This window comes from Mirounga angustirostris, unplaced genomic scaffold (assembly GCF_029215605.1).
Source record: "Mirounga angustirostris isolate CCGP_5_RB_7025 unplaced genomic scaffold, mMirAng1.0.hap1 SCAF_6, whole genome shotgun sequence".
Classification (NCBI taxonomy): Eukaryota; Metazoa; Chordata; class Mammalia; order Carnivora; family Phocidae; genus Mirounga; species Mirounga angustirostris.
In genome coordinates, this window is record NW_026991714.1 from 47,678,007 (window position 1) to 47,701,275 (window position 23,269).

Genomic DNA, 23,269 nt, shown 5'->3' on the forward strand with positions numbered 1-23,269 from the left:
AAGCGGATATTTTTAATTCATTTTTGCTTGTTTGTATTTTCTACTTACAAGGCACATATAATGCTTCTATGATAGTATATTATTTTTAAGCAATTAAATAAGAAAAATTAAAAATACAATCAGATATTTCATTTGATATATACCCAAGAGCCTCCTAGTAATTAGAACTCTAACTGAAAATAAAATAGAATAAAGGTCAGCAAATTACAGCCTGTGGGTTTACAACCCACCACTTGTGTTTTGTACAGAACATAAGCTAAGAATTTTAGATTTTTAGTTTTTTACATATTTTACTTTTTATATTTTTAATGGTTAAAAAAGCAATAGCATAACAATATTTTGTGACACGTGAAAATGTTTATACCTTCAAATTTCAGTGTCAATAAATAAAGTTTTATTGGAACACAGCCATGTTCTGGTATTGCCCTTGCCTTCTTTTACACTACAGTAGCACACATTACGAAGGCAGAGCTGATTGATAGTTGCATCAGAAACCACATCTCACCACCTGGCCCTTTACAGGAAAAGTTTGCTAACCCCTAAAATAGGATAAAAACATTAGGATCGTAGTAGATTTATTAAAATCTAAAAAAGAACTAGACTCACACTACTAATTAGGAAAACACAAACAAAAACCAGATACCTTTTTATACCCATCAGACTGATAAAAGATATGGACAAAAGGGAAATCTCATACACTGATGAGAGGATATACTGGTCCGACTACTTTGTAGAGCATTTGGCAACATCCTGGCAAGACAAGGCCATGCATGGCCTATGACCCAGTAACTCCACTTCTAGGGATACACCCCTGGAAAATTCACACAAGAACACATTTATGAGATGTGTATTAAACAGTGCCCGGAGGAGTTAATAAATATGTTTATTAAAAGTTTCTTGTACATATATTAACTCCTCCAGGCACTGTTGTAATAAAAAACTTCAAATGTTTCTATAAAATTTTGTTTCTTCAAATAAGGTGTGAAGCATGTATGACATAATGGCTAACATCTGGTAACTCACCTAGCATTCTTTTCAGCATCTAAAAGAGCTTGTGCCAAATCCTTGTGGGCTTTCTCTGCTTCCTTTGTTAATTTCATATCATGAGCCCGAACCAGACACAGCTCCCTGAAATAAAGCAAAGAAATTTTATATTCATAGTTGAAGAGTTCCAAAAAGTTTCTACCCAGAAAATCCGATTTATACTCAGGAATCTTCTCAGTTATGTGTAAATCTCTTCCTAGTTTTTATACCTTATAAGCCAAATCAAGAAATCTAGTGTCCATTTGGATGGAATTCTGTCAGGCTTGACAATGGAATCTGGTTGGCTAGAAAGGGCAGAAAGATGATGTGAGAGATCCTCTCGAATAGAGAGAAGGCAGATGCTAACAGGCAAGGCCACCAGCTGCTCTATCCTACCCTCTGACATGCCTATCTTACCCTCTTCATTCTTGCCACGAATCATCCTGGCACAGATTAGAGGATCACTAACCTTGATTGCTATATAACACTTATCCTCTTTGGGATTTAAACCTTAACATCCGTAATCATGGCACTACTCTGTAAACATGACTAAGATCAACATCTCAGTCCTAGAAGGAGAACAGGAATTGCTTCCCTATCAAACATACACAGAGCCCTAGTTTCGTGTTAACCTGTGTAACCCAGTCCTTTCTGTCTCTTCCTAAACCCCCAAAAAGAAAGAGTCCTCACTCTTAACCATTCTACTTTTCCTGTTTTTTCGTCTCTTTAGAGCCACAGTTTTGACTTGTGTTTTGTATTTAAGATAATCACAGATTTTACCTGGTCAGTTCTTCAATAACATTCTTAAAATTGTACAGTTCTTCTAAAATGCGCTGGTCCATCATTCGCTGAGTTACCAAGTCTTTGTAGAAATCAATCATCTGCCGGGCAATTTGGTCAAGCATTTGTACATACCGTTCTCTGCATGAGAAAGAAAACAAGGTTATCATGCAAAAAAAAAAAAAAAGAAAGGAAAGGAAAAAAGAGCGAGAAAATATATGAAAGAAAAAGTAATGTTAGGGAAAGAAATAGTAGATACTCATAAAAGATATGCAAGATGAACAAGATAGGAAAAGAAAGGGATCTAATATGTATATTCCTGCCATGCTCACACAAGCAAATGAACTGTGGAGGATTTTAACCAGAGTCATAATCATTTGGAATATAATGTCTGAGATGTAAAACAAAATGAGAACTTCTTTTATTTCTTCTTCTAAATGATAAATTCTATGAGGATAGAAACCATGTCTTATGTATTTATATAGAATGGGATTTTTTATAATAGTTGAATTCATGAATAAAGCCACTTTCTCAAGTTGTTTAAACCCAAAAAGACACCAACTGTTCAAAAATGAATAAAGACCCTAAATTCAAAGAAGTCATTTCTTTCAGTCTAAATAAAACCAAATATTTGGAAGTGATCACAAATGATAAATTACAAATACCATACTGAGCAGCATTTGTATTAAAATTGATCCTGGTGTTATATCCTAAGCCTGAGACCACTGAATTATAATATCTTTGAGTTGGAATGGTCATTTAATTTTGGTTTTTTTTTTAAAGATTTTATTTATTTATTTGTTAGAGAGAGAGAGTGCAAGCAGGGGGAGCTGCAGGCAGAGGAAGAGGGAGAAGCAGGCTCCCCACCGAGGAGGGAGCCTGACACGGGGCTGGATCCCAGGACTCTGGTATCATGACCTGAGTCAAAGGCAGACGCTTAACCATCTGAGCCACCCAGGCGCCCCTGGTCATTTAGTTTAATCTCTCACCCATAACAGAAAGAATTACCCAGCCCTTGCTTAAACGCCTAGAATTACAGAGAGTTTATCAGTTCGCTATGTAGTTCATACACTAGGAAGTATCAATTCTTTAAGACTTCCCTCCTGGAAATACAAGGACAAAATACTCTGAAGGGTCTTCTTATTACAATACAACTAGATCCATGACAGAGCATACTTTCTGAAGCATTACTGGGCTTGCAGGAAAAAAACAGAAGTCTCTAGGGGCGACAAACAAAAACAATAAATAAAATACAATATACTAAGAATGGAGTGGGAAATGGTAATCAGTATTCACCAGGCAAACCCAAGGTCATGGTTGCCCCAGTGAAAATAACAACACTGGGTAGGAAGGGTAAGATGGCAGAGTAGGAAGATTCTGAACTCACATCCTCCCCTGGACACACCAAGGCTGCAATTACGTACAGTACACCTTACTCTAAGACTAGAACACTAGCAGAACAGTACTTCCACAGCTAAAGATATAAATAAAGGGTAGGAGGGGCAGAAATGCAATCAAGAACTAAACCCCTGATGCAGAGACCCACAAGCAGGAGGGATATCACAGGTGTGGAGGTTCCACACTGAAGAGCAAGGGGTTCAAGCCCCACACTGGGCAACCCTTGCCCTGGGGATCTGCACTGGGAAGATGAGCTCCCATAACATCTGGCTTTGAAAATCAGCAGGGCTTACTCCAGGGGAGCCAGAGGGTTATAGGAACCGAGATTCTGTTCTTAAAGGGCCGCCACATAGTAACCCTCACTCTGAGACCCAACACAAAGGCAGCAGTTTGAAAAGCACCTGGGCTGGAGTGAAGGAGATTTACTGACAAATTTTAGGGTGTGTGATGGAGGGACAGGGATCTACAGGAAATTTCTCCAGGAAAAAAAGTGCTGGTAAGCACTATTTATTTACTTATTTATTTATTTATTTAGGCTTCCTTCAGCCTAGATGGCCTAACACTGGTGGATGCCAGTTCTGACACTCTCCATTTACCTTGTTTGCACCTATGGACCCATCCCAGCATCCCCTTGCAGACCCATCCTGCCCAACCTGCCCACCCTGGCAACTGTGTCTTCCAAAGCCTCTAGTGTCCTGTCATGCCCAGCAGGTAGCCTCAGCTAGGATAGACACTCCTCCAGAGTGACTCCTGCCCTGCACCTGCTCTCATGCATGGCACGTGCTCTCTCTCAAATAAATAAATAAATAAATAAATAAATAAATAAATAAATAAGACAGTTAAATACAAAGGGTGTTATATATAAACTTCATGGTAACCACAGGTCATGATCTCAGGGTCATGAGATTGAACCCCGTGTCAGGCTCTGTCCTGGGCATGAAGCCTGCCTAAGATTCTCTGTCTCCCTCTCCCTCTGCCCCTCCCCTGCACAGATGCACATGCACACTCTCTCTTAAATAAATAAATAAATAAATAAATAAATAAATAAATAAATAAATAAATAATAAATAAACTGTTAAATACATAGGGTGTTATAGATAAACCTCATGATAACCACAAACCAAAAACCTATAACAAATACACAAGAAATCAGAAAGAGAAAGGAATCCAAGCATAATACTAAAAAAAAATCATCAAATCGCCAGAGAAGAAAGGGACAGAGAAGAATTATAAAAAGAACCAGAGGGGAGCCTGGCTGGCTCAGTCAGTAAGCATGCAACTCTTGATCTTGGGGTTGTAAGTTCAAGCCTCATGTTAAGTATGGAAATAAAAATAAAATCTTAGAAAAACAAAGAACCAGGATGCCTGGGTGGCTCAGTCGGTTAAGCATCTGCCTTTGGCTTGGGTCATGATCCCAGGGTCCTGGGATTGAGTCCCATATAGGGCTCCTTGCTCAGCAGGGAATCTGCTTCTTCCTCTGCCTGCCTCTCTCACTCTCTCATTCTCTCTGACAAATAAATAAAATATTAAAAAAAAAAAAAACAAAGAACCAGAAACAATCAACAAAATTGCAGTAAGTATAAACTTATCAATAATTAATTTAAATGTAAATGGACTAAAGGTCAAAAGACATAAGGTAATTAAATGGATAAAAATAAATAAGATTCCTATATGCTGCCTACAAGAGACTCACTTTAAATATAAAGACATATGCAAAATGAGTGAAGGGATAGAAAACCATATTCCATGCAAATGGAAATAAAAAACCTGGGGTAGCAATAATTATATCACACAAAATAGACTTTGGAACAACAAACATAACAAGAGACAAAGAACAGCATTACATAATGATAAAGGGGATACAGCAATTTATTTACCAACAAATTCAACAACCTAGAAGAAATGGATAAATTCCTAGAAACATACAATCTTCCCAGAATGAATCAGGAAGAAATAGAAAATCTAAACAGATGAATTACTAGTAATTAAATTGAATCAATAAACAAAAAACTCTCAAAACCAACAGAAGTCAGGACCAAACTGCTACAAATGTAAATTCTACCAAACATTTAAAGACTTAATATCTATTCTCAAACTATTCCAAAAAACAGAAAAGGAAGAATTGTTTCAAATTCATTTTATAAGAACCGCACTACCCTGATAACAAAACCAAAGACACCCAAAAAAAAGGAAGGGAAGGGAGGAAAAGAAAAGAAAAGAAAATTAGAAGCCAATATCCCTAATGAACAAAGATGCAAAAACCCTCAACAAAATATTAGCAAACTGAATTCAATAATACATTTAAAGGATCATTCACCACAATCAACTGCAATTTATTCCAAGGATGCAAGGATGGGTCAATATCCACAAATCAGTGTGATACACCACATTAACAAAATGGAGAATAAAAACCATATGGTCATCTCATTAAATGCAGAAAAATCATTTGGCAAATTCAACATCCATTCATGTGATAAAAACTCTCAACAAAGTGATATAGAGGGAACAAAACTCAATATAATAATAGCTATCTGTGACAAACCCACAGCTAACATAGTCAGTGGTGAAAAGGTGAAAGCTTTTCTTTAAGATCAGTAACAAGACAAGTGTGTTTACTCTTGCTACTTTTATTCAACACAGTACTAGAAGTCCTAGCCACAGCAATCAGACAAGAAACTAAAATAAAAGGCAACCAAATTAGTAAGGAAGAAATAAAACTCACTATTTGCAGATGACATAATACTATATATAGAAAACCCTAAAGACTCCACCAAAAAACTATTAGAATAAATGAATTCAGTAAATTTGCAGGATATAAAATTAATATACAGAAATATGTTGTTTTTATATACTAATAAGCTAGCAGAAAGAGAAATTAAGAAAACAATCCCATTTACAATTGCACCAAAAATAATAAAATACCTAGGAATAAATTTTACCAAGGAGGTGGAAGACCTATACTCTGAAAACTACAAGATATTGATGAAAGAAATTAAAGGTAACATAAACAAATTGAAAGATATACTCTGCTCATGGATTGAAAGAATTAATATCATTAAAATGTCCATACTGGGGCGCCTGGGTGTCTCAGTCGTTGGGCGTCTGCCTTCAGCTCAGATAATGATCCCAGGGTCCTGGGATCGAGCCCCGCACTGGGCTCCCTGCTCGGCGGGAAGCCTGCTTCTCCCTCTCCCACTCCTCCTGCTTGTGTTCCCTCTCTCAACTGTGTCTTTCTCTGTCAAATAAATAAATCAAACCTTTAAAAATAAATAAAATAAATAAAATAAAATGTCCATACTGCCCAAAGCAATCTACAGGTTCAATGAAATTTCTATCAAAATACTAACAACAGGGGCTCCTGGGTGGCTAAGTCGTTAGGCATCTGCCTTCAGCTCAGGTTATGATCCCACGGTCCTGGGATCGAGCCCTGCGTTGGGCTCCCTGCTCAGCGGAGCCTGATTCTCCCTCTCCCACTCTCCCTGTTTGTGTTCCCTCTCTCACTGTGTCTCTCTCTGTCAAATAAATAAAATCTTTTTAAAAATGCTAACAACGTTTTTTACAGAACTAGAATTATCCTAAATTCATATGGAACTTTGAAGGACCCTGAATAGCCAAAGCAATCTTGAGAAACCAGAACAAAGCTGAAGGTATCACACTCCCAGATTTCAAACTATACTACAATTCATTGGTAATCAGAACAGTGTGGTACTAGCACAAAAATAGACACAGAGATCAATGGAATAAAACAGAGAGCCCAGAAATAAACCCACATTTATACAGTCAACTAATCTATGACAAAGGAAGCAAGATTATACAATGGGGAAAAGACAGTCTCTTTGTTAAATAGTATTGAGAAAACTGGACAAACATAAGCAAAGGAATGAAAGTAGACCGCTTTCTTATACCATATACAAAAATAAAGTCAAAATGGATTAAAGACTTAAATGTGAGCCCTAAAACCATAAAACTCCTAAAAAAAAAAAATAGGCCATAATCTCTCTGACATCAGTCTTAGCAATATTTGTTTGGATCTATCTCTTCAGAAAAGGCAACAAAAGCAAAAATAAACAAGTGGGACTATACCAAAATAAAAAGTTTTTGCACAGTGACAGAAACCATCAATGAAACAAAAGACAATCTACTGAATGGGAGATATTTGCAAATGACATACCCAGTAAGGAGCTATTATCCAAAATATATAGAGAAATCATACAACTTAACACCAATAAAATAATCTGATTTTAAAATGGGCAGAAGGGGCGCCTGGCTGGCTCAGTCAGTAAAGCATCTACCTTCAGCTCAGGTCATGATCCCAGGGTCCTGGAATCCAGCCCTCCATCAGGCTCCCTGCTCTCGGGGAGCCTGCTTCTCCCTCCCCTCCCCCTCGTGTGCTCGTGCACATGCTCTCTCTCTCAAATAAATAAATAAATCTTTAAAAATAAATAAAAGTAAATAAAAATGGGCAGAAGACATGAATAAACCCTTTTCCAAAAAATACATACAGATGGCCAACAAGCACATGAAAAGATGTTCAACATCACTAAATTATCAGGGAAATGCACATCAAAACCACAATGAGATATCACCTCACACCTGTCAGAATGGCTAAAATCAAAAAGACCCAAAATAACAAGTGTTGGTGTGGATGTGGAGAAAAAGGAACCCTTGTGCCCTGTTGGGGATAATGTAAATTGGTGCAGCACTATGAAAATAATATGGAGGTTCCTCAAAAAATTAAAAATAAAAATACCAGATGATTTGGTAATTCCATTTCTGAGTATTTACCTGAAGAACATGCAAACACTAATTTGAAAAGATATATGTGCTCTTATGTTTATCGCAGCAGTATTTACAATACCCAAAATATAGAAGCAACCTAAGTATCCATCAATAAATGAATGGATACAACAGAATATTATTCAGTCAATAAAAAAAGAAATCTTGCTATTTGTGATATGACTAGACCTAAAGGGTATTATGCTAAGTGACATAAGTCAGACAGAGAAAGACAAATACCATTTGACTTCACTTATATGTAGAATCTAAAAAACAAAACAAAGAAAACAGAAACAGACTCATAAATACAGAGAACAAATTGATGGTTGCCAGAGGGGAAGGTGTAAAGGGCTAGGCAAAACAGTTGAAGGGGACTAAGAGGTATTAACTCCCAGTTATACAATAAATCAATCATGAGGATGTAAAGTACAGCATAGGGAATATAGTCAAAAATATTGTATTAACTTTATGGTGACTTATCATGGAGAATATCTCATAATGTACATAGTGTCAAATCACCATGTTGTACATTTGACACGAATATAATATTGTAGTCAACTATACTTCAATTAAAAATAAATAAATTTTTTAAAAAGACCAACACTGATGGGTACCTGGGTGGCTCAGTTGGTTAAGCTGCCTTCAGCTCAGGTCATGATCCCAGGGTCCTGGGATCAAGCTGTGCATCCAGGCTCCCTGCTCAGCAGGGAGTCTGTTTCTCCCTTTCCCTCTCTCTCTGCCCCTCCCACCCCCACTTGTGCTCTCTCTGTCAAATAAATATTTGTACAGAGAGGGGGCGCCTGGGTGGCTCAGTCCTTAAGTGTCTGCCTTCGGCTCAGGTCATGATCCCGGGGTCCTGGGATCGGGCCCCCCTGCTTGTGTTCCTGCTCTCACTATCTCTCTCTCTCTGTCAAATGAATAAATAAAATCTTTAAAAATATATATTTGTGCGGAGAGAGTACAAATATTTGTACAAAAGTACAAATAAATCTTTGACAGAGAGGGAGCATAGCAGGGGGAGCGGGAGAGGGAGAAGCAGGCTCCCCACCAAGCAAGGAGCCCAATGTGGGGCTTGATCCCAGGACCCTGGAATCACGATCTGAGCCAAAGGCAGGTGCCTAACTGACTGAGCCACCCAGGCGCCCAATAAATAAAATCTTTAAAAAAAAAAAAAAAAATACTAACACTGGGCCAAGACTAAGCCTTGGACCAGCTTCAAAGTAGGAGACCTGAGTATTGGACTACTGCATGAAGCCAGGATTCCAGAAGGAAGAAAATGCAAATCCTCTCTTCAGGAAGCATCCATGATTTACAACCTGGGGATTTCATGATTAAGATTAGCCAAATGTTACCTATAAAAGCAAATACTGCAAAATACTCATCTAAATAAATCATCACACAGACCCGCCCCTGACTCCCGACTGTGCTTGTCCCATCCGCCTTGCCGTCTTTGCAGCCATGGCGGCCTCCGCGCTCCCCGCGTGGCTGGCCCTGCAACCGGGGCCCAGGACCCCACGTGCCTTCTGTACCTCTGTGTCTCTGGCCACCCTCTCTGCGATACCAAGCCCACGTACAGCAGACAGAACATCCAGATATGAAAGACCACTGAGAAGAAAGGCACTACCTCCTAGGACACAGAAAATGACCATTGACCAAGATTGGCCTAGTGTTTATCCTGTTGCAGCACCATTTAAACCATCTGCTGCACCTCTTCCCATTCGAATGGGTTATCCAGTAAAAAGGGGGGTGCCCAAGGCAAAGGAGGGAAATCTAGAACTTTTAAAGATACCCAATTATCTGCATTTAACTCCTGTAGCAATTAAAAAGCACTGTGAAGCTCTTAAAGATTTCTGTACTGAGTGGCCAGCTGCACTGGACAGTGATGAGAAATGCGAGAAGCATTTTCCCATTGAAATTGACACAACTGATTATGTTTCAGCCGGACCATCTATTCGAAACCCCAAAGCACGAGTAGTAATAACCTTAAGGGTGCCCTTTAAAGAGACAGAATTATGATTATGCAATGTATCTGCTAATAGTTTTATACCATGAGTCTTGGAAAACCAAAGAGCAGTAGAAATATAAGATTGAAGCAGACATGGAAGAGTATGTATGGAACAACAGCTCCTCTGAAAAAAATATCCTGGAAACACTTCTCCAAATGAAAGTTGCTGAGAAAAATCTGGAAGTAAATAAAGAAGAGCTCCTTGCTACAAAAGAAGTTGAAGAATACAAAAAGTCTGTTGTTAGTCTTAAGAACGAGGGGGACAATGAAAATACCCTTTCTCAGTACAAAGCATCAGTGAAGAAACTATTAAATCTAATGTGATTTATTTGGAAAAATCTCCTTGATTTGTTAATTTTATGATATATCTGTAATCATTATCTCATTTTATATAAATTTGAAAAATTTGCCAATAAATAAATAAATAAATCATCACAAATGAGACTCAGAGGAAACAACAAACAGTAATTTTAGACACTAATAGTCTTCATATAGTAGAAGTATGAGATTTAAAATATAAAACTATGCACAAAATGTATGAGAAATGAAAGACTGAATCTATAAATGAATAAGCAATATAAATCATATTAACTATGATAAGACAGATACGGAAACAAACCAACAGAAAACTCTTAGGTGAGAAGTATAATTACTGAATTATAAAACTCAAAAGATGGGTTTTAGAATAGATGCAGCTAAAGAGATTTTTCTTTATTTATTTAATTGAGAGAGAGAGAGACAGCGTGAGAGGGAACACAAGCAGGGGGAGTGGGAGAGGGAGAAGCAGGCTTCACACTGAGCAGGGAGCCCGATGCAGGGCTCGATCCCAGGACCCCAGGATCATGACCTGAGCTGAAGGCAGTCGCTTAGCCAACTGAGCCACCCAGGTACCCCAGCTAAAGAGATTGTTAATGTCTTCAAAAAACTACCTAGAATGCAGCACAGAGACAAGGAGATGGAAATGAGGAAAAAGAGATTAAGAGACAAAAAGCATAGGATGACAATGTCTAATATAAATCTAATCAGAGTTCCAGAAAGAGAAAATGGAAAACAGACATTTTTCAAAGAGATCACCATTGATAATTTTCCAAAACTTATCAAGGACATTAATCTATATATAGCATTGTGGTATAGATATAGGTATAGGAAAAATAAAAAGAAATCCAGAGGAACTAAATGTACTCTCCTGCATGAAATAACAATAACAACAACAAAAAGACAAAGTATGTGGAACAATTTTCAAGACACGTGTGACACAAAAATTTTAAAGACACTGGATATAAGGCAATGAAAGAAAGTAATCACTGAGAGCCCAGAAGTAAATAAAGTAAGCCCTATGATTGCTCCAAGTTTTGGACTTGAAAGGCCAAAGCACAAGGACAAAGAAACCCAGGAGAAGCCCAGTGGATTCCCTGAGTTAAGGAGACAGAGCTAAGAGTCTAGGGAGAGGAAAGAAGACAGGGTACCAGAGAGAAAAGAGCTGTACAGAAAATCCCCTAGAGGTCCGCAGAGGGTCCTTCTCATGTATTCAGGTAAGTAATGATTAGGGCATCAATGTGAAAAAACTATCTGAGGCCAGGGAAGGAGCCAGCTGAAAGGATCAATAGCTAAAAGCACCCAGCACTCACATGTGGCTCAAAATAGTGCTGGTTCCAACTAGTCAGACTGGAAAAACTTACAATTCATGGGTCATTGGATATAGTACAAAGAAAACTCTTGTCTAAGTATTCAGAAATAATTAGCCCTAAATTAAGCACTGTTCTGGTCCCACCTAAAGGCCCAAAAGGATCACATTATTTTCAAGTAGCTTAATCATGTTCCAGATCAAAGTTCAAGAATATTTTTAGAAATAGAAAAATACATAGCATCCAGTAGGCTAAAATTCTCAATGTCTGCCATCCAATCAAATTTATCAGGCATGCAAAGAAGTCAGAAAACACCTATGAGGAGAAAAACACTGACCCAGAACTGGCATAAATGTTAGAATTAACAGACATGGACATTAAAACCTGGAGGAGGTCATTCAGATTCTAGGAAATAAGTTTCGATGAACTTTGGTGGCATAGAAAATTGACCTGCCAGAGTTCCAGGGAGAGCCTGATGAGATTTCCATACAGAAGTGTCAGGAAACAGCTCACCAGGTACAGGGGCCTGTACTGCTGGAGGACACCTATCTGTGCTTCGATGCCCTTGGGAGCCTCCCTACCCCCTACCTAAAGTGGTTTTTGGAGAAGTTAAAGCCTGAAGGTCTCTACCAGCTCCTGGCTGGGTTTGAGGACAGACTTGCCTGTGTGCTCTGCACATTTGTGCTCAGCACCAGGGACCCCAGCAAGCTAGTGCCCCTGTTCAGGGTCCAGATCGGGGTGCCCCAAGGCTTCTAGAACTTTGGCTGGGACCTCTGCTTTCAGCCTGATGGATATGAGCAGGCATATGCAAAGATGCCCATAGCTGAGAAGAACACCATCTCCCATCACTTCCAGGCCCTGATTGAGCTAGAAAAACACTTTTGCAGCCTGACTCTCTGGTAGCCAGTGATGACTGTCCTGGCTAGGAATCTAGGGAAGACTAGCCCGAAACCTCCGCCATCAGAGAGGCTCTCCTCCAAGTATTACATTCAGGGTTACCACTTCCTAGGAGTGCTGAGACAGCCTCACCAGCCCTGTTTGGAGGAGCAATTGGCTCTGCTTGGAGAAACTTTGGGCAAGGGACACCATTGTCATGCCCTTGAGGATTCAGTTATCCCTCCCGCAGCTTCCTGGCCTGGAATCCTGAAAGGACCTTGGATGTTAAAGTGGCCATGGTAGGATCGAGGGTTTGGGAAGAACCATACAAATAGCCCTAGATGTTTTTAAAATGCAGCAAATAAAAATACTGAAAGCACTTGCTTCCAATATAAAATGGATGTATCAGCTTTGGGGGAAAAAAACTATAACTATATTCTACATGTTTGCATTGTTAAGTAGAGACATGGAAGATATTTTTGAAAAGACCCAAATTGAGCTTTTAGAGATGAAAACTACAATATCTGAGTTGAACATCACTGGAGAGGATTAAAAGCAGATTAGATACTGCAGAAAAAAAGACTAGTGAACTTGAAAATAGAGCAATAGAAACTATCCAAAATGAACAGAAAAAGATTTTAAAAATAAGAAAAAATGTTCAAAGCATCAGTGATCCCATCAATTCCCATATTTGATGAAAAATATAAACTCACAAATCCAAAAACCTTGATGAACACCAAGCACAAGAAACATGAGGAAAATTACACCAAGGTGTATCATAATCAAATTGCTCGAAAGCAATGATATAATGCTCACAACTTAGGGAATTCTACAGGATAATGGTCAGAAAACATTTCAGCAGTTAAAATTGAGGTGTGAGTAAAGCAACTAGTCTGAAAAGACTACATGCTGTATGATCCAACTATATCACATTCTGGAAAAGAAAGAAGCATAGAAACAGTAGAATGATCAGTGGTTGCTGCGGGCTTGAAAGAATGGGAACGGAGGAGGGACGCAGTATCACCACCATTACAATGTTATACAGACTGAAATCAACATTGACTAATTAGTGTGCTTTTCACAAATAGTATATTTCACCAAGAAAACTTAAAAGAACTGGGGATATTTAGCCCGGATAAGGGAATGCGTAAGAGGGAAAACAAAAATGGCTATTTTCAAATATTTAAATAGCTATAAGGTAAAAGAAAGAATCGAGTTATTCTGAGTATTTTCACAGTACAAAATGAGAATTAGCGGGTAAAGTTCTAGAAAAGCAGATTATATTTATATAAAATAGCTGTTTAATTTTTTTTAGTATGTGAAATTTGATACACAAAGGAATATGTGCAAATGAGGAATCACAAAGATGAAATGACTGTGAACACTTTATAATTTTTTTATTGAGATATAATTTACATGTCATAACGTTCACCCTTTAAAGTATATAATACTGTTTAGTATATTCAAAAAGTTGTACAACTATTAGCACTAACTCCAGAGTATTTTCTCATTACCCTCCCCCCGCCAAAAAAAACGTCCTTAACGGTTCCTATTAGCAATCACTCTTCATTTCTGTCTCCCAGGCCCTGGCAACTACTAATCTACTTTCTGTCTGGCTGTGCCTCTTCTGGAAATTTCATATTACAATATTGTGACCTTTTGTGACTAGCTTCTTTCACTTAGCATGTTTTCAAAGTTCATCCATGTTATTTTTTTAAAGATTTTATTTATTTATTTGAGAGAGAGAATGAGAGAGAGAGAGAGTATGAGAGGGGGGAAGGGTCAGAGGGAGAAGCAGACTCCCTGCTGAGCAGGAAGCCCTATGTGGGACTCAATCCCAAGACTCCAGGATCATGACCTGAGCCAAAGGCAGTTGCTTAACCAACTGAGCCACCCAGGCACCCCGAAGTTCATCCATGTTATATCATGTATTAGTACTTCATTCCTTTTTATGATTTAAAGATATGCATTTGTCAAAACCCATAGAACAATACAACACAAAAAAATAAACCATAATGTAACCTATGGACTTCAGTATATCAATACTGTTTCATTAATTATAACAATTATACCACATTAATACCAGATGCTAATAATGAAAGAAACTATATACGGAGAAGGGGAGATAAATGGAAACTCTCTATTATCTGTTCAATTCTGTACATTTAAAACTATTCTTAAAAAGAACCTTTTATCTTTTAAAGAAAGTCAGGGGCACCTGGGTGGCTCAGTCGGTTGAGCTCCTGACTCTTGATTTCGGTTCAGGTCGTGATCTCAGGGCCCTGGGATCAAGCCCTGAGTCCAGCTCCCTGCTCAAGGGGAAGTCAGCTTGTCCCTCTCCCTCTGCCCCTCCCCCTGCTCACGTATGTTCTCTCTCTCTCTAAAATAAACAAATAAATCTTTAAAAAGAAATAAAAGAAAGTCAGATGAGCACATTTTTTAAAAAATGAATAGATAAATAACAAACTAGGAGCAAACTAGTGTACTATATACTGTATTCTTACAAAATGGTAAGCTAGAGAAAAGAAGATATTATTAAGAAAATTATAAGGAAGAGAAAATACATTTACAGTACTGAACTGTAAAGAATCTGCTATAAGTGAACCTCTGCAGTTCAAACCCATGTTGTCCAAGGGTCAACTGATATATACTACATGATCCCATTTATATGAAATTCCTAAATAGGTGAAACTAATCTAAGAGGGAAAGAAGTCAAAACTCCTGGAGAAGTGGGATGGGCATTTACTGGGAAAGAGCATTAGGGAACTTTGTGGGATGATGGTAATCCTCCATATCTTGTTAAGAGTTTGTATTTGTCAAAAGTCAATAAAGGTTGGGCTCCCTGCTCGGCAGGGAGCCTGCTTCTCCCTCTGACCCTCCCCCCTCTCATGTGCTCTCTGTCTCTCTCATTCTCTCTGTCTCAAATAAATAAATAAAATCTTTTAAAAAAAGTCAATAAAGGCAAACAAGATTTGTGTTTCTCGATACATGTAAATTTTACTCAAAATGGAAAAAAAGGCAAATAAATAATGAACTCTGTCTAGTTAATGAAAAACATGACAAAGTAGGGGGAAATGCACTGAGGTCAGCAATTTACTTTGAAGTATATGAAACTGATGGATAGATAGAAGGATGGCTAGATGGAGAGACAAGTGATAAAGCAAATAGAGTAAAATGTTAACGGCAGAATCTAGATAGTAGGTATGTGTGCATTCACATTAAAATTATCTCCATTTTGGGGCACCTGGGTGGCTCAGTCAATTAAGTGACCGACTCTTGAATTTCAGCTCGGATGAGCCCTGTATCGGGATCCGTGCTCAGCACAGAATCTGCTTGAGGATTCTCTCCCTCTCCCTCTGCCCCTCCCCCTGCTCGCGCTCTCTCTCTGTCTCTAAAAATAAATAAATAAATCGGGGCACCTGAGTGGCTCAGTCATTAAGCGTCTGCCTTCGGCTAGCTCACGATCCCAGGGTCCTGGGATCGAGCCCCACATCAGGCTCCCTGCTCCGCGGGAGGCCTGCTTCTCCCTCTCCCACTCCCCCTGCTTGTGTTCCCCCTCTGCTGTGTCTCTCTCTGTCAAATAAATAAATAATAATTTAAAAATCTCAAAAAAATAAATAAATCTTTTTAAAAATAATAAACTTAGAGGGGGGCGGAGCAAGATGGCAGAGGAGTAGGAGACCTGGATTTCGTCTCCTCTCAGGAATTCACCTGGATAGGGATCAAACCATTCTGAACACCTACAAACTCAACAGGAGATTGAAGAAAAGAAGAGCAACAACTCTCTCATCAGAAAAGCGACCACTTTCTGGAAGCAGGGACCCAACAAGCGGCAGATCCGGGGAGACTCACCTTCTTCCCCCGGGAGGAGCCACGCGGGAGTGCACCGCAGGGATCTGCTGGGTTTGGAGACTCCACCCGGGATCGGGTGCCAGAGATAGAAACCCGCGGTCACAGGCCGGGTGAGCACGGAGTGCGGCCGGAGACCGGGGAGACGGGAGTGACTGACGGCTTTTCTCTGGGGGCTCACTGAGGAGCGGGGCCCCGAGTTCTCAGCTCCTCCAGGGCGGAGATTGGGAGGCCGCCATTTTCACTCTCCGCCTCCAAAGCTGTACGGAAAGCTCGCAGGGAACAAAAGCCCCGGAGAGCAAACCCGAGCAGATTACTTAGCCAGGAGGGGGCAAGGGCGGGGCAATTCCGCCTCCGGCAGAGACATTTGGGAACCACGGCAACAGGCCCCTCCCCCAGATGATCAGCAGAACAGGCGGCCAAAACCAAGTTTACCGATCAATGAGAACAGCAGAACTCCAGTGCTAGGGGAATACTGCACATAGAATTCATGGCTTTTTTACCATGATTCTTTAGTCTTTCAAAGTTAATTTTTTTTAACTGTCTTTTTGTCTTTTTATTTTTTTTGAATTTTTCTTTTTCCCTTTTTCAACCAACATCTTATCAATCCCTTTTTTTAAAAAAAAATTTTTATTTTTCATTTTTAGAGTCATATTCTATCCCTTCATAGTAGTTACCCATATTTTTGGCTTATATATATAAGTTGTTCTCTCTTTAAAATTTTGAGATAGTTTCTTCTAACAGATTAAAATATACCCTAAATCTCTAGTACATGGTGTTTTCTATTCCCCTGCCTGATCACATCCTCTTCTTTTTCTTTTTCTTTTTTCTTTTTTTAAATCCTCTTCTTTCTTTTTTCAAACAACTTCTTATCAATTCCTTTTATAAAATTTTTTATACTTTCCATCTTTACAGTCATATTCCATCCCTTCATCATATCAACCCTTATTTTTGTGCATATATAAGTTTTTCTTTCTTTAAAATTTTGGGAGGCACTTTCTTCTAAAAGACCAAAATACACCCCAAATCTAGTGTGTGGCACTGATCTATATACCAGCCTGATCATATTTGATCATATTCTGGTTTTTTTTGTTGTTGTTGTTGTTTTGTTTTGTTTGTTTTTGTTTTTATCTTTATCATTTTCTTTTTCTTTTTTTTCTTTTTTCTCTCTTTCCCTTTCTTATCCCACTGCTTCAGGTCTTTTCTGATTTGTTTAGAGTATATTTTCTGGGGACGTGGTTACTCTGCTAGCATTTTGTTCTCTCATTAATCTATTCTCCTCTGCACAAAATGACAAGACGGAAAAAATCACCTCAACAAAAAGAACAAGAGGTAGTACCGACTGCCAGGGACCTACTCAATACAGACATTAGTACGATGTCAGATCTAGAGTTCAGAATCATCACTTTCAAGATATTAGCTGGGCTTGAAAAAAATATGGAAGTTATGAGAGAAACCCTTTCTGGAGAAGTAAAAGAGCTAAAATCCAACCAAGTAGAAATCAAAAAGGCTATTAATGAGGTACAATCAAAAATGGGGGCGCTAAGTGCTAGAATAAACGAGGCAGAAGAGAGAATCAGTAATATAGAAAATGAAATGATGGAAAATAAAGAAGCTGAGAAAAAGAGAGATAAACAACTACTGGATCACAAGGGCAGAATTCGAGAGATAAGTGATACCATAAGAAGAAACAACATTAGAATAATTGGGATCCCAGAAGAAGAAGAAAGAGAGAGAGTGGCAGAAGGAGCAAATTATAGCAGAACTTCCCTAATTTGGGGAAAGAAACAGGCATGAAAATCCAGGAAGCACAGAGAACGCCTCTCAAAATCAATAAAAATAGGTCAACACCCCGACATCTAATAGTAAAACTTACGAGTCTCATAGACAAAGAGAAAATCCTGAAAGTAGCTCGGGAGAAGAGATATGTAACCTACAAGGGTAGAAACATTAGATTGGCAACAGACCCATCCACAGAGACCTGGCAGGCCAGAAAGGACTGGCAGGATATATTCAGAGCACTAAATGAGAAAAATATGCAGCCAAGAATACTATATCCAGCTAGGCTGTCATTGAAAATTGAAGGAGAGATAAAAAGCTTCCAGGACAAACAAAAACTAAAGGAATTTGCAAACACAAAACCAGCCCTACAAGAAATCTTGAAAGGGGTCCTCTAAACAAAGAGAGAGCCTAAAAGCAACATAGACCAGAAAGGAACACAGACAATATACGGTAACAGTCACCTTACAGGCAATATAATGGCACTAAATTCCTATCTTTCAATAGTTACCCTGAATGTAAATGGGCTCAATGCCCCAATCAAAAGACACAGGCTAACAGACTGGATTAAAAAACAAGACCCATCGATATGCTGTCTGCAAGAGACTCATTTTAGAACCAAAGACACCCCCAGATTAAAAGTGAGGGGGTGGAAAACCATTTACCATGCTAATGGACACCAAAAGAAAGCTGGGGTGGCAATCCTTATATCAGACAAATTAGATTTTAAACCAAAGACTGTAATAAGAGATGAGGAAGGACACTATATCATACTTAAAGGAACTATCCAACAAGAAGATCTAACAATTGTAAATATCTATGCCCCTAACATGGGAGCAGCCAATTATATAAGGCAATTAATAACAAAAGCAAAGAAACACATCGACAACAATACAATAATAGTGGGGGACTTTAACATCCCCCTCACTGAAATGGACAGATCGTCTAAGCAAAAGATCAACAAGGAAATAAAGACTTTAAATGACACACTGGACCAAATGGACTTCACAGACATATTCAGAACATTCCATCCCAAAGCAACGGAATACACATTCTTCTCTAGTGTCCATGGAACATTCTCCAGAATAGATCACATCCTAGGTCATAAATCAGGTCTCAACCGGTACCAAAAGATTGGGATCATTCCCTGCCTATTTTCAGACCACAATGCTTTGAAACTAGAACTCAATCACAAGAGGAAAGTAGGAAAGAACTCAAATACATGGAGGCTAAAGAGCATCCTACTGAAGAATGAATGGGTCAACCAGGAAATTAAAGAAGAATTAAAAAAATACATGGAAACCAATGAAAATGAAAACACTATTCAAAATCTTTGGGATGCAGCAAAGGCAGTCCTAAGAGGAAAGTATATAGCAATACAAGCCTTTCTCAAGAAACAAGAAAGGTCTCAAGTACACAACCTAACCCTACACCTAAAGGAGCTGGAGAAAGAACAGCAAATCAAGACTAAACCCAGCAGGAGAAGAGAAATCATAAAGATCAGAGCAGAAATCAATGAAATAGAAACTAAAAGAACAGTAGAACAGATCAATGAAACTAGGAGCTGGTTCTTTGAAGGAATTAACAAGATTGATAAACCCCTGGCCAGACTTATCAAAAAGAGAAGAGAAATGACCCAAATCAACAAAATCATGAATGAAAGAGGAGAGATCACAACCAACACCAAAGAAATACAAACAATTATAAGAACATATTATGAGCAACTCTATGCCAGCAAATTAGATAACCTGAAAGAAATGGATGCATTCCTAGAGATGTATCAACTACCAAAACTGAACCAGGATGAAATAGAAAACCTGAACAGACCTATAACCACTAAGGAAACTGAAGCAGTCATCAAAAATCTCCCAGAAAACAAAAGCCCAGGGCCAGATGGCTTCCCAGGGGAATTCGACCAAACATTTCAAGAAGAATTAATACCTATTCTTCTGAAACTGTTCCAAAAAATAGAAATGGAAGGAAAACTTCCAAATTCATTTTATGAGGCCAGCATTACCTTGATCCCAAAACCAGACAAAGACGCCATCAAAAAGGAGAATTACAGACCAATATCCCCGATGAACATGGATGCAAAAATTCTCACCAAAATACCAGCCAATAGGATACAACAGTACATTAAAAGGATTCTTCACCACGACCAAGTGGGATTTATCCCTGGGCTGCAAGGTTGGTTCAACATCCACAAATCAATCAATGTGATACAATACATTAACAAAAGAAAGAACAAGAATCATATGATCCTCTCAATAGATGCAGAAAAAGCTTTTGACAAAGTACAGCATCCTTTCTTGATCAAAACTCTTCAGAGTATAGGCATAGAGGGTACATACCTCAATATCATAAAAGCCATCTATGAAAAACCTACAGCGAATATCATTCTCAATGGGGAAAAACTGAGAGCTTTCCCCCTAAGGTCAGGAACGTGGCAGGGATGTCCACTATCACCACTGCTATTCAACATAGTATTGGAAGTCCTAGCCACAGCAATCAGACAACAAAAAGAAATCAAAGGCATCCAAATCGGCAAAGAAGAAGTCAAACTCTCACTCTTTGCAGATGATATGATACTTTATGTGGAAAACCCAAAAGACTCCACCCCAAAACTGCTAGAACTCATACAGGAATTCAGTCAAGTGGCAGGATATAAAATCAATGCACAGAAGTCAGTGGCATTCCTATACACCAACAACAAGACAGAAGAAAGAGAAATTAAGGAGTCGATCCCATTTACAATTGCACCCAAAACCATAAGATACCTAGGAATAAATCTAACCAAAGAGACAAAGGATCTGTACACAGAAAACTATAAAATACTCATGAAAGAAATTGAGGAAGACATAAAGAAATGGAAAAACATTCCATGCTCATGGATTGGAAGAACAAATATTGTGAAGATGTCAATGCTACCTAGAGCAATCTACACATTCAATGCAATCCCCATCAAAATACCATCCACTTTTTTCAAGGAAATGGAACAAATAATCCTAAAATTTGTATGGAACCAGAAAAGACCCCGCATAGCCAGAGGAATGTTGAAAAAGAAAAGCAAAGCCGGCGGCATCACAATTCCGGATTTCAAGCTCTATTACAAAGCTGTCATCATCAAGACAGCATGGTACTGGCACAAAAACAGACACATAGATCAATGGAACAGAATAGAGAGCCCAGAAATGGACCCTCAACTCTATGGTCAACTCATCTTTGACAAAGCAGGAAAGAATGTCCAAAGGAACAAAGACAGTCTCTTCAACAAATGATGTTGGGAAAATTGGATAGCCACATGCAGAAGAATGAAACTGAACCATTTCCTTACACCGCACACAAAAATAGACTCCAAATGGTTGAAAGACCTCAATGTGAGACAGGAGTCCATCAAAATCCTAAAGGAGAACACAGGCAGCAACCTCTTTGACCTCAGCCGAAGCAACTTCTTCCTAGAAACATCGCCAAAGGCAAGGGAAGCAAGGGCAAAAATGAACTATTGGGACTTCATCAAGATAAAAAGCTTTTGCAAAGCAAAGGAAACAGTCAACAAAACCAAAAGACAACTGACAGAATGGGAGAAGATATTTGCAAATGACATATCAGATAAAGGGCTAGTATCCAAAATCTATAAAGAAGTCATCAAACTCAACACCCAAAGAACAAAGAATCCAATCAAGAAATGGGCAGAAGACATGAACAGACATTTTTCCAAAGAAGACATCCAAATGGCCAACAGACACATGAAAAAGTGCTCAATATCTCTCAGCATCAGGGAAATCCAAATCAAAACCTCAATGAGATACCACCTCACACCAGTCAGAATGGCTAAAATTAACAAGTCAGGAAACGACAGATGTTGGCGGGGATGCGGAGAAAGGGGAACCCTCCTACACTGTTGGTGGGAATGCAAGCTGGTGCAGCCACTCTGGAAAACAGTATGGAGGTTCCTCAAAAAGTTGAAAATAGAGCTACCCTATGATCCAGCAATTGCACTACTGGGTATTTACCCCAAAGATACAAAAGTAGGGATCCGAAGGGGTACATGCACCCCGATGTTTATAGCAGCAATGTCCACAATAGCCAAACTGTGGAAAGAGCCAAGATGTCCATCGACAGATGAATGGATAAAGAAGAGGTGGTATATATATACAATGGAATATTATGCAGCCATCAAAAGGAATGAGATCTTGCCATTTGCAACGACGTGGATGGAACTGGAGGGTATTATGTTGAGCGAAATAAGTCAAACAGAGAAAGACATGTATCATATGATCTCACTGATATGAGGAATTCTTAATCGCAGGAAACAAACTGAGGGTTGCTGGAGTGGGGGGTGGGGTGGGAGGGATAGGGTGACTGGGTGATAGACACTGGGGAGGGTATGTGCTCTGGTAGGCGCTGTGAATTGTGCAAGACTGTTGAATCTCAGATCTGTACCTCTGAAACAAATAATGCAATATATGTTAAGAAAAAAAAAGAAGAAGGTAGCGGGAGGGGAAGAATGAAGCGGGGGAAATCGGAGTGGTAGACAAACCATGAGAGACGATGGACTCTGAAAAACAAACAGGGTTCTAGAGGAGAGGGGGGTGGGAGGATGGGTTAGCCTGGTGGTGGGTATTGAGGAGGGCACATTCTGCATGGAGCACTGGGTGTTATGCACAAACAATGAATCATGGAACACTTCATCTAAAACTAATGATGTAATGTATGGGGATTAACATAAGAATAAAAAAAATAGGGCGCCTGGGTGGCTCAGTTGGTTAAGCGACTGCCTTCGGCTCAGGTCATGATCCTGGAGTCCCAGGATCGAGTCCCGCATCGGGTTCCCTGCTCGGCAGGGAGTCTGCTTCTCCCTCTGACCCTCCTCCCTCTCATGTTCTCTGTCTCTCATTCTCTCTCTTTCAAATAAATAAATAAAATCTTTAAAAAAAAAAAAAGAATAAAAAAATAAATATAAAAAAATAATAATAAACTTAAAATAATTTCCATTTTTACAGATATTTGGAAATTTCCATAGTAAAATATTGTAAAAAATAAAAATAACAACTAAAAAAATGTCAGGTGCCTGCTGCATCCAAAGATATTTATAGTGTCAACCAAAAAGATTACAATAGCATCCCTATTTCTTTTTTTTTTTTTTTTAAGATTTTAT

The 23,269-nt window shown here is 38.9% G+C and overlaps 1 protein-coding gene and 2 pseudogenes across 1 annotated transcript in view; 2 read left to right on the plus strand and 1 right to left on the minus strand.

Moving 5' to 3' along the window:
- Positions 1-23,269, minus strand: part of AXDND1 (axonemal dynein light chain domain containing 1) — a 112,633-nt gene that overhangs the window by 70,231 nt on the left and 19,133 nt on the right. The window contains exons 9-10 of the mRNA XM_064594249.1: positions 1,804-1,944; positions 1,024-1,128 (exon numbers count right to left, since the gene is read on the minus strand). Of these exons, the coding sequence (XP_064450319.1) occupies positions 1,024-1,128; positions 1,804-1,944 (246 nt within the window). The remainder of the gene's footprint in view (positions 1-1,023; positions 1,129-1,803; positions 1,945-23,269) is intronic.
- Positions 9,436-10,389, plus strand: LOC123846192 (small ribosomal subunit protein mS35-like; annotated as a pseudogene).
- Positions 10,917-12,469, plus strand: LOC135364667 (inosine triphosphate pyrophosphatase-like; annotated as a pseudogene).